The sequence below is a fragment of the Phocoena phocoena genome, chromosome 4 (genome assembly GCF_963924675.1).
Source record: "Phocoena phocoena chromosome 4, mPhoPho1.1, whole genome shotgun sequence".
NCBI classification, from domain to species: Eukaryota; Metazoa; Chordata; class Mammalia; order Artiodactyla; family Phocoenidae; genus Phocoena; species Phocoena phocoena.
In genome coordinates this window covers 97,455,590-97,470,765 of record NC_089222.1, presented here as the reverse complement: position 1 = coordinate 97,470,765, position 15,176 = coordinate 97,455,590, and the positions used below count along the sequence as shown (strand labels likewise).

Here is a 15,176-nt window from a genome sequence, read left to right as displayed (position 1 = left end):
ACAGTAAGTTCTTAATTTCAGATATATCATTATGCATTTTCAGTTCGAGAATGTCCACTTGACTTTTTTTTTTAGCAGATTCCATTTTCATCCATTTTGTTTATCTTTGACTATTTTCTCCAACATATTTATCATTTTAAAGTTTTTATCTTCTAACTCCAATATCTGGGTTATATATGGTTCTATGCCTTTTTTTTTTCTTATTTCTTGATTACCTCTAACATTTTCCTGCTTCTTTGCTTGCCCAGTAATTTGTGATTATATGCCGGTAATTGTGAATAAAAAACGTATTTATGTCTTTACATACCTTAAAGAAGCTTTCCACATATTGCAGTAAATATACTCCACAATCACTGCTATTATCTTGTTTAGGAACTTTAGGACATAGGTCCACCATGTTTGTTTTGCTGAATTCACGATGAGTTTTTCGTTTAACTTCCCACTCTACCTCTAAATACCTTAAATCATCAAAAAGTAGAGTGACTCGAGTAGAAATTTCTTTACTATTATGCAACAATTTCACAAAAATGGAAAAACATTTGCTGCCAAATATATTGCCTAGAGCCACATTTCAAAAGACTTAAACCTTAACAGCACAAATTATAATATGAGGCTTCAAAAGTGCTACTTTAAATAAAATCATCTGAGTTTCAAACTAAAGCCAGACTTTTTTCAACAACTCAACTTTCACAAATCATATACATAAGTCACTTATATTACAAGTAAACTAAACAAATTATTTTTAAACTTTAGTTGCTAGTTTTTTCCAGATCCTGTAGGAAATTTAAAAATTACAAACACACATGCAAACACAAAATAAGAATGTGAAAGAGTTCTTATTTTTTTCTAAAGTGTTAACTTTTGACAACCACTAATATTTGCAATGCTCCTTTGTAAAATTATGTCTTTTGTTCAATTGTGAATACAAATTCCAAATTTACTTTTGATATAATCCTTGAGAAATATTTTACACATAATGGGGATATTTGTTATTAATTAGGTTTACAGGCCTCATCTAAATAAATAATAAAATATAATTCCTGATATAATCTTTTCAGTAATTCTTAAGGCAACTTAAAAATTATTGAGATTTTAGTAAAATTGTCATTACTTACTCTCGTAAATTCTGGACTGTGTTTTGTATAGAAGCAGCTTTCAAGGAGTCTAGTATGAGAATGCATGGCCTATGAAAATCACAGGAAGAAATCAAGATGTATATATTCGTATATGAAGTAAACCTATGTATCTGAAAAGACTCTATTATTATAGCATGTACATACCTTTTACACATTTTCTTTGGTACTGACATATTCATCTCAGGACTCTGAAATAACATGAATTTTTACGACTTTGCAATTAAAGCTAGTGTGAATAAATTAATATTCAGTTACTCTTTAAAATGTTTCAAATAGGGACTTCCCTGGTGGCACAGTGGCTAAGACTCTGTGTTCCCAATGCAGGGGGCCTGGGTTCAATCCCTGGTCAGGGAACTAGATCCCACATGCATGCCGCAACTAAGAGTTTGCATGCCACAACTAAGGAGCCCGTGTGCCGCAACTAAGGAGCCAGCAAGCCACAACTAAGGAGCCCTCAAACCACAACTAAGGAGCCCACCTGCCACAACTAAGGAGCCAATGAGCCACAACTAAGGAGCCCACAAGCCGCAACTAAGGAGGCCACGAGCTGCAACTAAGACCCAGCAAAACCGAATAAATAAATTAAAAAAAAAGAAATAGAAAATGTTTCAAATAACTTTAAAATTAAAATTTCAAATAAGAGTTCTTTTCATAATCCAAAGTGAGCCAACTTCATTTTTTTTTAATTTATAGATTTCTTTTCTTATACTGGTGAAACAGTAGTTTATGCACTTTTACATGTGACCTCAAGAAGTTATGGAGCTTTAACATGGTCTAAAAAACAACATGGAACTTGAATTACTTCTATTCAGAGTTGCCATCTTAAGCAAAGATGAAGAAGTTAACCGAACCTGTCCTTATACACATTCTCTTAACTCAGTATATGATATCAATAGAGACAGACTTCTTCCCTTTGAAGCATAAGAAGCAGATTATTAATGTATACTAAGGAACAAGAGATGGGGTATTTTGTTGTTTTTGTTGATAAAGAATCAATAGATCAAACTTTCTTTAATATGCAGAACTTCTCGGCACCTTTATTATTCTAATATAACAGTGAATCTCTAAGAGAGGAATAGGACACAGGGTTTACCCAACTTAACTGACCTTAGAATCCTTTTTATCATAAACTGCATCTTAGAACAAGTATTCCATGGAACCCAATTTGGGAAACCTAGCTCTAGAGGCAAGAAGGAACTCCCCTATTCTGCCGCTGTGACATCAGAAAAGGAAACCTCCTTCCTTCTGCCCACACTGTACCAGTGACAGTAAAGACACAGGCCCATGCCAGCGAGGCTGCTGCTGTCTGCATGTATTAAAAAATAATTAGGTGTCTACCTTAATCAATTAAGATACCAAATCTAGACCATGAGTATCAGTTTATAGGTCCATTTAAAGAAAAGTTAACAGTAACTATCTTAGCCTCAGAAGTCGTATGGACTGACCATGAGTCTACTTTGAATGATTTATACCAACAATTTATAATAATAGAAAGTAGAATATAAAATATAGGTAATTAATTACTCTGAGTGCAAAAACTGATGACATAATGAAGAATAAAAGTACATTTTTCCATAGAAACTGAAAAAGTAGTCAACCAAGATGATCAGATAAACTATAAACAAACCTAGGGAGTTAAAGTAAGCTAAACAGATGCAAAAACAATAATTTCTCTTGTTCTCTTTACTACCCCAATGAAATATTCCAAAGAATCATAAAACAGCATAATTTAATTATGGTACACCAATATCCATCATAGCCCACTAGCCATGCCCTATTTTCCAGATAAAATTGTTATATTCATGAGTTTTCCTTCCTTCACATTTATAAAAACACACTTACTTGAGAATCTTCTGTACCCAAGGATAGTGCTGAAGAAGTATGCAGATCATTATCTAGTTGGAAATAACAAAAGTTATGTGTGTTTATTTTATGTCTAATACAAAGTATTTAGATAAGTTTAAATTGTAATTTGTATGCACAGTAGTAATTAAAGGGAAAAAATACCTGGGAACTATTTAATTTTTTTTTATGGTTAATGTTACAAAAATATTCAATCGATGGATAAAACTGACAATGCTTAATTGGCTGTCATCACACAATACACACACCCCAGAGCCAAAACTTGAAATACCAGTTAGCTGGGGCCAGTTTCCTGTAAAAAGACAATCTTCATAGATTGCTTACTTATCAAAATCTCTGCTGTTTTAATGTGGAGGAGGGTTAATTTGCCTAGTAATAATTCTTCTAACATATGATCATAGAGTGTTGCATAAATACACTTTTGCAGCATAGGAGGATTGGACAAAATAGAAAGTAATCAGTTGCTTTATCAGTCTTTCTTTCTCCCCCACAAGAGATAGGTTTTGGCCAGTATTAACGGTAATGGCTATTATTAATTCTGCTTGCTGCTTAGGCTACAGCTATAAAATACAATTCGATTTTTTTTTTCTCAAAGAAAGTAGGCTTATTTGCTTACTTAAGATTTGGGTTGTAACATAAGAAAAATCATGGAAGAATTATAAGAGACCGGCAATTACCTAGCCAAATTACTAGTGTCAAAAGGAATTGTGCTGATTTATATTAAGAAAAAGAAAAGGGCTTCCCTGGTGGCGCAGTGGTTGGGAGTCCACCTGCCGAGGCAGGGGACGCGGGTTCATGCCCTGGTCCGGGAGGATCCCATGTGCCGCGGAGCGGCTGGGCCCGTGAGCCATGGCCGCTGAGCCTGCACGTCTGGAGCCTGTGCTCCGCAACGGGAGAGGCCACAGCAGTGAGAGGCCCGTGTACCACAAAAAAAAAAAGAAAAAGAAAAAGAAAAAAGGGGAGATTTCAATCTATGCCTTGAATTCTTAGAAAGATTATTTTATAAAAGATTTATAAAATAAGATTTATAAAATAGATTTATAAAAATAATTTATAAAAATATAAATATTTTATAAAATATTTTATAAAAATAATAATTTATTTTAAAAGATTTATAAAAATAATCTTTTAGAAAGATTATTTTATAAAAACTGCTATGATAAAACTTGATATAACAGTAAAACCTGACAATTACATTTTGTTTATACATGAGTCGGGTATCTACCATGAAAATTTCAGACATTTCTTCTAATAAACTAAATGATAAGAAATAATTATACTATCCTTTAACTTCATATTGTTCTCTATAATCATTTTACTGTTGCCAACATTATTAAAAACACCATCCACATTAAGTTTATCACCTATTGTTTTGTTGTCATGTTGGGACTGCTGAGCCTGGGAGTGCTGGGATATAGTTTGTGGAAAATCTTCATACACAGCTTCTTCTAACCATGGAAAACAAATGACTGCAAGATACCAGTGAGACCTGTTGAAAAAGAAATATAATCTTAATAACACAAAATCTAAACAATGTAGAAGAATACGTTCTAGAACTATAGCTGAGAAGGTGGGTATAACAAAATATCAATTTTGAAGAAGTCCACTGTAGTATCTGAACACGATTCCAAAACTAATTTAAAAAGCACTAAGACTTCTTAGGATAAAATCTGAGTAAGTCAAACTCATTTACTTTTATATAATTAGTGTTTCCTGTTGAGAATCTGCTTTAATAAACAAACAAAGAGACTTATAGCATCACCTTTTTCTGTTAGTGCTTAAAGAGCTTGTTCTCTTAAATATTTGACAATTTATCCTAAATGCTTTTGATTGTTTTGTTTAGAAAATCTTTTCTTGAGTCCCACCTCAAAATAAACTGAATGTCTAAGCCATTATAGTCTTGTGGGCATTTGTCATTTTTTTTCCCCACTATTTACAATATAAGTACCGTCAAACCAAAATCCAAGATAAACTCATTATTTTAGCTAGTTCTTTAGAAAAAAATTAAAAATAATACCTGGGTTTATCTACCCATACTTTTTACTGATTATTAATCTAAAAATGCACAAAGTATGTTTCTGTATTCTCCGATTTTTTAAAAATAATCTGAAATACTCACGACTCATTTACAGGCACAAAGATGTAATCTTTATTAAAGATGTTTATGTGACGAGTCCATGTTCTTACTCTCTTATGTCTTCTCTGAGCCATTCTGGGAACAAAAAGATAGACATATTTGATAGATTAAAAATTTAGGATAAGGCTTTCAGGGGTCCTTTTTATACACTGAAAAATGCTAGCTTTAGTTTATTTAACCATCTTCTTCAAGGTACATAATATTTAACAGACTAGAAAATTATCTCATTTTATTAACTCCTGGCTGTTTTTAAATATGATCACTATTTATAAACAATAAAGTATGGATAAAAGAAAGGCAGCAATTCATAAAATGCTTTACAGATTCCAAAAGTGTCTCAGCAACTGAATATAAATAGCTATACCTATTTATTCTATTTAGTTCCACCTGGGCTGATATAAAATATTATCATTAAACCTTAACAGAATTGTCTAAATGTTATATCTGTGATAGGGGAGGTGTTAAAACTTAATGGAAGAGGAGGGATGAGGTATATAGTCTTAGATTTTTAAAGATGAGACTCATCTCCCTTTATTTCATTTATAAGAATATTATAGGACGAGTTAAGCATACCCATTATCCATCCTTTATTTCTTTGACAAATATTTATTAGGTTCCTAAGAACAAATAATGAAAATCACTCACACTGCCCTAAAAGGATTTACAAAATAATGAAGGCAGAAAAAGACTACAACAAATAATTAAAATATAAGTGTCATAAAGGATACAAAGGAATTATGGTGATGGCATCTAGGAAAAACATGAAGAAAAGGGTTGGGACACATGAATAATAATTCCTTTTCTTTACCTCATTAGGGAAGTTAAAGAAGGAAGATATCAAACCAAGTTTGGATGTCAAAAAAGGTTCTAGGAAAGGGATAGCATTTCACAGTGGCATAAAGGAGATGGTGATATGTGACTTCTGGCTCAGTCCCACGAAGGATCTCTTTTTAGTCAGAAAATTAAACAAATCATCAAGTTCTTATACATTTACATACCAAGTAACACAGGAAACAGACATCTTTGCCCTATCCCTGTCCATGTGAATATCTAACCAAACTCACAGGAGTAGACATTGGGAGTAAGATGGGGCTAAAAGATGAGGTAGGAATTAGTCACTATGCAAAAGATTAACTTCATAAAATAATGAGTCATATGTTTACCAAATTTTCTTATTTCAAAATGACCCAACCATTACAATGATTATAAATTATTATTTTTACCTAGTGCAGAGTCTCTTAATTTGTTTTCCATCTGAAAGATCTTAAGGATAGACACCTGGTTTTCTTTTGTCTTGTTATGTTGCTGTTTGATAGATTTCCTGACTATGCTAACCTTATTTGATTGGGAATACATTAGATATTGGATGGGGCAAGGATGACAGGAGAGAATACGGGGGCTGCAATATAATCGCTTATTCTCTGTTCCTAACTGCATGGAAAATCCTCAACTAATGTCTAACAGTTCTTTCCCCATTCAATAACATACATTATTATCTTTTATTATGAGTTCCTAGTATGTTCTAAGAACTGAGCAAAATGCACCAGGCATAGAGTAGAAAATAAGACAGATGAAGTCCCTGACCTCATGGAGCTTGTATTTTAGAATAAGAAACAGAAAATGAACAAACAAAAAAATGATTAGAGATCATGTTGTAAAATAAATTTAAAAGTGCCAGAAGAAGAAATTTCTGTCAGAAAACAGGAAAGAGCTTAAGCATATTTGAAAACTGAAAGGAGGTAAGCTGAGCTGAAGTGTTATAAATGAGGGGAGAGAATGCTGCGAGATGAGTTTAGGGACATGGACAGAAGCAGATCTTGCAGGATCTCATAAACCACAGTAATGACTTTGTGAATCATTTAGTCTGCTATTTCCTAACACTAGCAGTTTGAGCTTCCTGTAGGATTTACTGGCCATAAATTATGCTTTGTATCCCTTGTCACTTTGCTTCTGGGTTCTTTTTCTTTTTTAACCGATGTAGGGATTTTTTGTGTGAATACTAATTGTATACATATCAGGCTAAGCATTAGTATGAGTATTTGTGTGTGTGTATATGTATGTATGTGTTCATATGTATATGTGTATGTGTATATATAAATACATATTATGCATAAGATACATATAAGATCTATCTTACACTGGAAGATGCCACTCATCTAACTCAGTTCTGTATTATGTTTATATATGATCATTCATACAACATCTCAATTTTTTCTAATTTTTTAATTAAAAAATTTTTTTAATACAGCAGAATCTACCTTTTCATTTCCTCAGTTTCTACATGGGTATGCCAAATGCATAATCTCCACACTGACTAGTAATCTTAAAACAAAATGTGGGATTAAGTGCATGGTGCCAACCATCTGTTTCTATACTCATAAAATAGAAGAGGAGGGCATCAGAAATGTTAAATATCAAATTTATTTAATAAATCTTCTCCTTCCATATATCCCTCTCCATTAACCCTGATTATCAGGAATATTTTCAGATTGTGATTTTCTCCTTAGTTGACCCTGGCAGGCCTTGTCTACCAGCACAAATTCCAAATCCATAAAGACACTCAAAATATAGATGACTACACATCTCAGTTTGTATAAGGCAGCCCCAGTATACATGGGTTGCCCAGCGTAGCTATTAATAAAGCCTCCTTTTATTCTCTCAAGTGTCCCAATTTAGGCCATAAATTATATAGTTGCAATACTAAAAACAACAGACAAAGCTTGAACTTTGAAACTGGAAAGCTATATCCAACTTCGGATAACTTATCTAACTTCTTTAAGCTTCAATTCATAACAATAATGGCATTATGTCATAAGACTACTGTAGAATCAAACAAAATAACTTTATGTTCACTGCCATGGCTCCAAGCAGGTACTCAATAAATGTTAATACTCTCTATTCCTATCCTCCTTCTCCAACAATACAACAAATTCAGACAGTTTACCCATTTAATCTTCTTACTTGCTTATTATTCCTATTATTTTAAAGGGATGAAACAGCTCTCACAGCCATTTTTTCAAAGGCAGTCCAGTATAACAAAAACATCTCTGGATTAGAGGTTAAAAGATAAAGATTTAAGTACCAACCAGTTCTGTCACTTACCAGAGTTCTGCCAATCTTTATTGGCCTGCTTCCTCATCTGAAAAATGCCTTACATACCTAAAAGCACTGTTATGGGAAGAAATAATGTACAAAAATGTACCTTGTAAAGTGGTAGACAAATGCTTACATTAACTTTTTTAAAAATAAAAACTCTTAATTTTACCATGGGCCTACCATATAGATTATCACATGAATTGTTAGGGGCAGGGAGAGGGGTGAAGTGGCTCCAGGCTCACAACTATCTAAGTTACTGCTAAGATACAAGAATTACTCCTTCCTCCTTTTTGCCTAGCCCCATCCACTGCTCTATAGGTTTTAGAATTAATCAAAAAAATACCTGGACAGAAATTCAGCTGAATTGTGGGAACATGGTATTTTTATAATGTTACATCAGTTTAATTAAATAGCAGTATGTTAGTGAGGGTCCAACCAGGAAAACATAAACCTCCCTATATATTTAAGACAGATAAAATGTAATGCAAATAATTGGCTACAGTGGTGACAGAAAAAGCACAGTGCCACAAAAGGCAATCAGTGAGGCAACCAGAGCTTAGCATAGTAGGACAATGCTACACCCTTATGCTGAAGGGCAAAGTGAAGAAGTAGTACCTCCAAATGCAAGCTAGAGCTCTATCAGGTCTGTCCAGTGAAAGAAGGACCCACAGAGGAACTAGAACCACTTCCAGAATAACTGCCCAAGGCAAAGAGGGTAAGGAAGAAACATCCTGACTTCTTCTTTCCTTGCCTCCCAACCTCCAATATCCCCCACAAAACATGCAATTGGAAATGCAACCTGTAAGAGTCAGCCTCCCTGTGATAGGGAACAGAACAGTGGAAGGGTAAGAAATGCCTCTCAGAGCAAACAGGCCCAACACCTGCAAAAGTGGTAATACTGCTCACTCTAGGAAATACTGTAAGAAGTTATTTCACTAAGTCCATCAAAATAGCATGTTTTCCTCTTAAAACTTTACACTGAAAGACTGACTTACGAAAGATTTGGATTATCTTCTGTTAAATTATTTTCCTTTCTTGTCAAGCATTTGTAGAAAAAGCTACTAAAAATGTGACTTCGTTCAACAAGTTCATCTGACACCTTCTCCAATATAAGATACCTGCAAAGTAACACCACAAAAGTAAATTATTTTTAGATTTTATCTGGTCTTCCTCCAATTACCTGTGTTCAGAAAATCTTCATTTTTATGTCCTATTAGAGTCAAAGCAATCTTGCAATTTGCTCTGATTTCAGCTTTTTTTTGTTCTTTAGTTACCTCACCTTCTATCAAGATCAATTAAAGAAGAAATTTTCCACATATTCATTTACTTAACAAATATTTCTCAAATTCCTAATATGTGCCAAGCACCATATTTATACTAGCAACATAAAATGAGAGGGGGCAAAAAAAATTCCTGCTCCCGTAGAGCTTACAATCCAGAAGAGTGACGGTACAAGGACATATTAATCAAATAATCATGCAATCAAATACAAAACTGAAACCATGACGCTCCTAAATAAATCTAGAGAAATTTTAATAACTCTGAGACATGACTAACCTCTAAATCCTTAGTCCATTTCTTTACTAAAAGAATTCTTCAACACAAGTTTATAATTCAATCACTTAGTGATTAAACCTCTCATAATTAGAGAACTCTACTATTGTTAATAGTTTATAAAGGTCCAAAAATGATCTTGGAATTGCTTTTTTAAAAAAAACATAAAAGACAAACACAACTTGAATTTTTTTTAATGTGGTTATGTGGAGGGTATACTATGTGGAAGGCGACACACAGAATGCTTTTGGTGTGCTGCTTAAGGTAAAGTATTCTTTATCTTAATCTGAATAGCGATAACATGGGTACACACATATGTGAACATTCATGAGCTATACACTTAAAATTTATGCACTTTCCTATTTGAAAGTTATTCATCAATATTAAAAATAAATAGAAAGTAGTTTAAAAAATAAAGTAGAATCCCCTCTGAAAAGAAGTCAAAGAGTCAGAGATACAGGCAGGTTCAGTGAAAAGGAAGTATAGAAAAATACTCTTAGAACTGAATTTGAAATAAAATTATATTAGTTAATTCCAATAAAACATATCAAAATTAACATCAAAGATGATTCATCTCACAAAATATAAATTTGACACTATTTAGAAATACAAAAATAAGTAAGATATAAGATGCTCAACCTTTAGAAGGAAAATAATCATAATGCTACCCAATAACTTTAAAATAAGGCAAAATATTATATGAACCATAAAAGAGATACAAATAAGGTATTATGAGAGTTAATATTATCTGTTTAAAACCAGGAGAAGTTTTCAAGAAGATAACCCTTGTGAGGAAGCTTGATAGAGGAATAAAATTTCAACAGGTTAAGATAAAAAGAATATTCCACGAAGCAAGAGTAACACGGCATTAAGGCAAAAGAGTGAATAAGGATGGGCTTTGTTTAGTAAACTGTTTATAATTCAGTTTTGCTGGACTATGTAATAGGTTCAGGGTTTTAAGTAGATGGCAGAAAAGACAAATTAGTGTCATATTATCAAGACACTCAAATGCCTGACTGTGTTTGAACTCATTTTGACAGGTAGTAAGAAATTAATAAAAGTTTCTAGTGAGAATTGCATTCATGGAGTAAAGAATAATAATGGTGGTAATAATATACTTAACAGATAGGAAAACAGAGACAAAGGATATAAGGAGACTGTTTTAAAAGAATAATAATTTAGGTAAGATAAGTAGTACTAAAAAGATCACGATGACAGAAGAAAGACAATAAACAAATTTGAGAGACTGAATCTTCTACTCAGGCAACTGAGTATGTAGAGAAGGAAGGGAGGGTGAAGAGTCAATGATAATGAAAACTTTACTCCCAGCCAAGATGGAATAATAGGGATCAGACTTACACTCCTATTTGAAACAAGCAAAAAATCAGACAAAACACATGAAACAATAGTTTTTAAAACACTGGACATCAGGCAACAAAGAACAGTGACCCTTGAAAAACGGTGAGCTCCATAATTGCCTCAGCTTACTGCCTTGATAAGTTTCCAGGCTGCAGCACAGAAGGGAATAACCCAGGTGGAACATGGCAGATTCCCTGAGTTGAGGAGATGCTGAGAGTCAGGAGAGACTAAGGCAGCGAGAGTTTGCAGATCAGAATACTGGAAAAGAAAAAGCATTATAGACAGAACTCCAGACATCTGCAGAGTCCTCCTCAAGAATTTAGCAGAATATTGATTACTGCATGTACGTAAGGAAAATACCTAAGACTGGGGAAAGAACTATCTGAAAAAAGTAGAGGGAATGGTACCCAGCATTCACGCAGGTTGTGGGAATACTGCCTGCTGCTACCAGCCAGGCTGGAAAACCTAATAATTCATGAAGCACTGAGTAGAGTATTCAGAAGGGTCTTTCCTCAATAGTGGGGATTAATTTGTTGGGCTTGCTTAACAAACCTTAAAAAGCAAGATCCTTAAAAGCATCAAACTGTTTCCAAATAATCTGTCTCAAAACACAATTCAAGAATATTTATAGGAATATACCAGCACCCAGTAAAAAAATCACCAGACATGCAAAGAAGAAGAAAAAAAAAAAATACCACTCATAGTGAAGAGAAGAATCAGTCAATTGAAACCAATCCAGAACTGACAAGGACACTAGAATAAGTAGAAAAAGACATTAAAACAGTTGTTATATAATAATTATATTCCATATGTTCAAAAAGTTAGAGACATGAAAGATATAAAAAAGACCCAAACAGAACTTCTAGAGATTAAATCTACAATGTCCAAGATGAAGAGTAGATAAGGGGGCTTCCCTGGTGGCACAGTGGTTGAGAGTCTGCCTGCCGATGCAGGGGACACGGGTTCGTGCCCCGGCCCGGGAAGATCCCACGTGCCGCGGAGCGGCTAGGCCCGTGAGCCATGGCCGCTGAGCCTGTACGTCCGGAGCCTGTGCTCCGCAACGGGAGAGGCCACGACAGTGAGAGGCCCGCGTACCGCAAAAAAAAAAAAAAAAAAAGAGTAGATAATAACATGAGATTTTTGAGCCTATCCTTAGTAGAATAAGGATAGCACTCTTAGTAAAACAATAGGGCTGAAATAATATGATAATAATAAATTGATTTGGGAAGGGTCAGTGAAATAATTAGGAGACATCTTGAAATGTTAGAAATGTAGGTATAGGGATAGAGTACAAAATGAGGGCTAGAGACAAATTACCACTGCATGCAAGTTTCTTTCTTACACATTCCTTCAGCTTGGCTATATAAAAAGTTGAAAACTATTTTTAATGGAATAGTAATATGGATTTTTAAAATGACAGCTAACTTTTACAGCACTTTAAGACACAATAGAGAACTACAGAGTTGTTTCTTTCTGGTTCCCAAAGTGATCTGTAATTATATAAGTACCTCCTTCACTATAATAATACTATAGTCCAAGAAGTATCAGTCAGGGACTTCCCTGGTGGCACAGTGGTTAAGAATCTGCCTGCCAATGCAAGGGACATGGGTTTGAGCCCCGGTCCGGGAAGATCCCACATGCCATGGAGCAACTAAGCCCATGCGCCACAACTACTGAGCCTGTGTTCTAGAGCCTGTGAGCCACAACTCCTAAGCCTGCGTGCCACAACTACTGAAGCCAATGCGCCTAGACCCCGTGCTCTGCAACAAGAGAAGCCACCTCAATGAGAAGCCCGCACACTGCAACGAAGAGTAGCCCCCTCTCGCCGCAACTAGAGAAAGCCCACGCGCAGCAACGAAGATCCAACACAGCCAAAAATAAATAAATAAAATCTAAAAAGAAGTATCAATCAATAGCAAGCAAAAACAAAAACAAACAAAACAAAACAACAGTAACTCTTCTGAAGTATATAGTATCTATGGGAAGTAAAGGAATGAAACTGAATTAGTCAACACCAGAAAACTTTGGTAGACAAAAATTTTCAAATCTGAAAATTTGGCAGGTTATTTTTAGCTAGAGTTAAAATACTTCAGAGATAAAGATATTTAATATTCACATCAAAACCTGTAAAACAAATGACAAGATCATTTATCATTGTACTTACTTAAGGTAGAAATCAATGATTACATCATTAAGAAACTCTCCTTCTTCTAAGCACTCCAGATCTTCATTAGTTACTCCTAAGCCCCCTTTAGTAGGTGGTGGAGGATATACAATCAACCTTAAAAAGTAAAAATAAAATTAAAATATACTAATATTGAAAACTCTAGTGTCAAAGGGATTTGTTATATAGGAAAATAACAGGGCAGTAGTATTCAATAACTAAAATGTGTAGGGTAAAAAAATATTTGACATGATACAAGCAATTATATTTTCCTTCCTTTGTTTTCACAAGCTACTAATAGTACTCTCATTGAGTATCTTTTCATTTCCAATCCTTCCCATGTGGGCTAGTCTCAGTATTTGTCTAATCAATAGGTTATCTCACAGTCAATTACAATACCGTTGAGGATGTCTCTCTTCTGTACAATTTTTAACTTTCAACGAACTGAAGTAATATAACTTTCAACGAACTGAAGTAATAAACCATAGAAGATTCTCCTACACTCCAGTTTCCAATGCTAAGTTTCAATCCCCAAGACTAAAAGAGTCAACAGTCAAAAACAATGCTCTCCTACTGGTGGCTAGTCTACACCAGCAGCTGGACAATGAAGAATTACCATGGGAGCTTAGGAGGCAAGTTTCCCATAAAAAAGTGCTTACGATGCATAACTTAAAGAGAACATAAAGGATATAAATAATTAGAGCACAACCAGAAAGAAATGGAAAACAAAATGACAACTAATTAGGCATTTTTCCTTTGGCACCCTCTCTTAAAGCTCAGACATAAGAGCAGTTGTGAGTTCTGACTATAATCTTGGAACAGACAGGGTGGTACTCATTGCACAAATATAGTCAATAATAAAGGTATAATATGTACTTGTTGAACTAGAAAGATTCAAGAAGATAAGAATCATCTGCAGTTGATTTAATCTTGGTAACCATGGCACCTAAATGAAATAACACAGGAAAATTTTAAGTGCTAAAATGAAAGTTACTATTTTATTGGCTATTTCCCTATCCTGTGCTTTCCTTTTTTTTTTCTTTTTTTTAACAGAGAAAAGGAATCTTGAAGAGGAATAGAAATCACTCTCAAGTGCACAGACTCCCTTATGCTGCCTTACCACCATGAGAAGACATATAAAAGACAAAATACGAACAAAGAAGTACTTCTGAAAGGGAAGTTCTGATAAAGTACCCTAAATTGAGGCACACATTAATAAGCAATTTCACTTTTCCTATTATATATTCAGATACGGAATGTATAATCTTAAAAACCATACTCTTCTATTCAAATATTTTCAATAAATGCTTTAATCTTACCACATTTGACATCTTGGCTACCATTTCTGTCTTATTAACATAAAACTAAATGAAATGGCATTGACTGTTTTCTTAATAATTTTTTAAACTTTTTAATAATTATTTCTATTATTAACTGTCAGCAAGAAAGTAAAACTCAAAACATTTAAAAAGGAAAAGTACTTAAAATCAGCAATGTGAATGAAAACTACTAATTTGCCCACCTATTACAAATGGGATATGACACAGTACATACTTCTGAACAGGTCCAGTGGGCCTGACTTCTCGCCATTCTTCATCTGGATTTGATGTAATAGAAAGTGAGTAGCAACCACTACTTTGCTTCTGCAGTAAGGTGTAAGTAGGCTTGGCTGTATCTGTATTTGAGGGCTGACAGAAAATGGCAAAGAAAAAGGTCCTATACGTGCACAAACACGTATTAACTCTCAAAAGGACAAAGTCAAAAGTTAGACTGGTAAGAGAAAATGTGACTAAAAGAAATATTGATACATACCAATGAGTTATATATATACTCTTAGAATTTCTATAAAGATATAACTAAATCAAAA

The 15,176-nt window shown here is 34.0% G+C and overlaps 1 protein-coding gene across 4 annotated transcripts in view; it reads right to left on the bottom strand.

The window, feature by feature from the left end:
• SENP7 (SUMO specific peptidase 7) overlaps positions 1–15,176 on the bottom strand; it is a 159,648-nt gene that overhangs the window by 3,588 nt on the left and 140,884 nt on the right. For all 4 annotated transcript variants that reach the window (XM_065876082.1, XM_065876084.1, XM_065876085.1 and 1 more), the window contains 9 exons: positions 14,864–14,997; positions 13,310–13,426; positions 9,228–9,350; positions 5,119–5,211; positions 4,364–4,488; positions 2,979–3,031; positions 1,281–1,324; positions 1,116–1,184; positions 308–458 (listed from right to left, as the gene is read on the bottom strand). In XM_065876082.1, the coding sequence (XP_065732154.1) occupies positions 308–458; positions 1,116–1,184; positions 1,281–1,324; positions 2,979–3,031; positions 4,364–4,488; positions 5,119–5,211; positions 9,228–9,350; positions 13,310–13,426; positions 14,864–14,997 (909 nt within the window). The remainder of the gene's footprint in view (positions 1–307; positions 459–1,115; positions 1,185–1,280; positions 1,325–2,978; positions 3,032–4,363; positions 4,489–5,118; positions 5,212–9,227; positions 9,351–13,309; positions 13,427–14,863; positions 14,998–15,176) is intronic.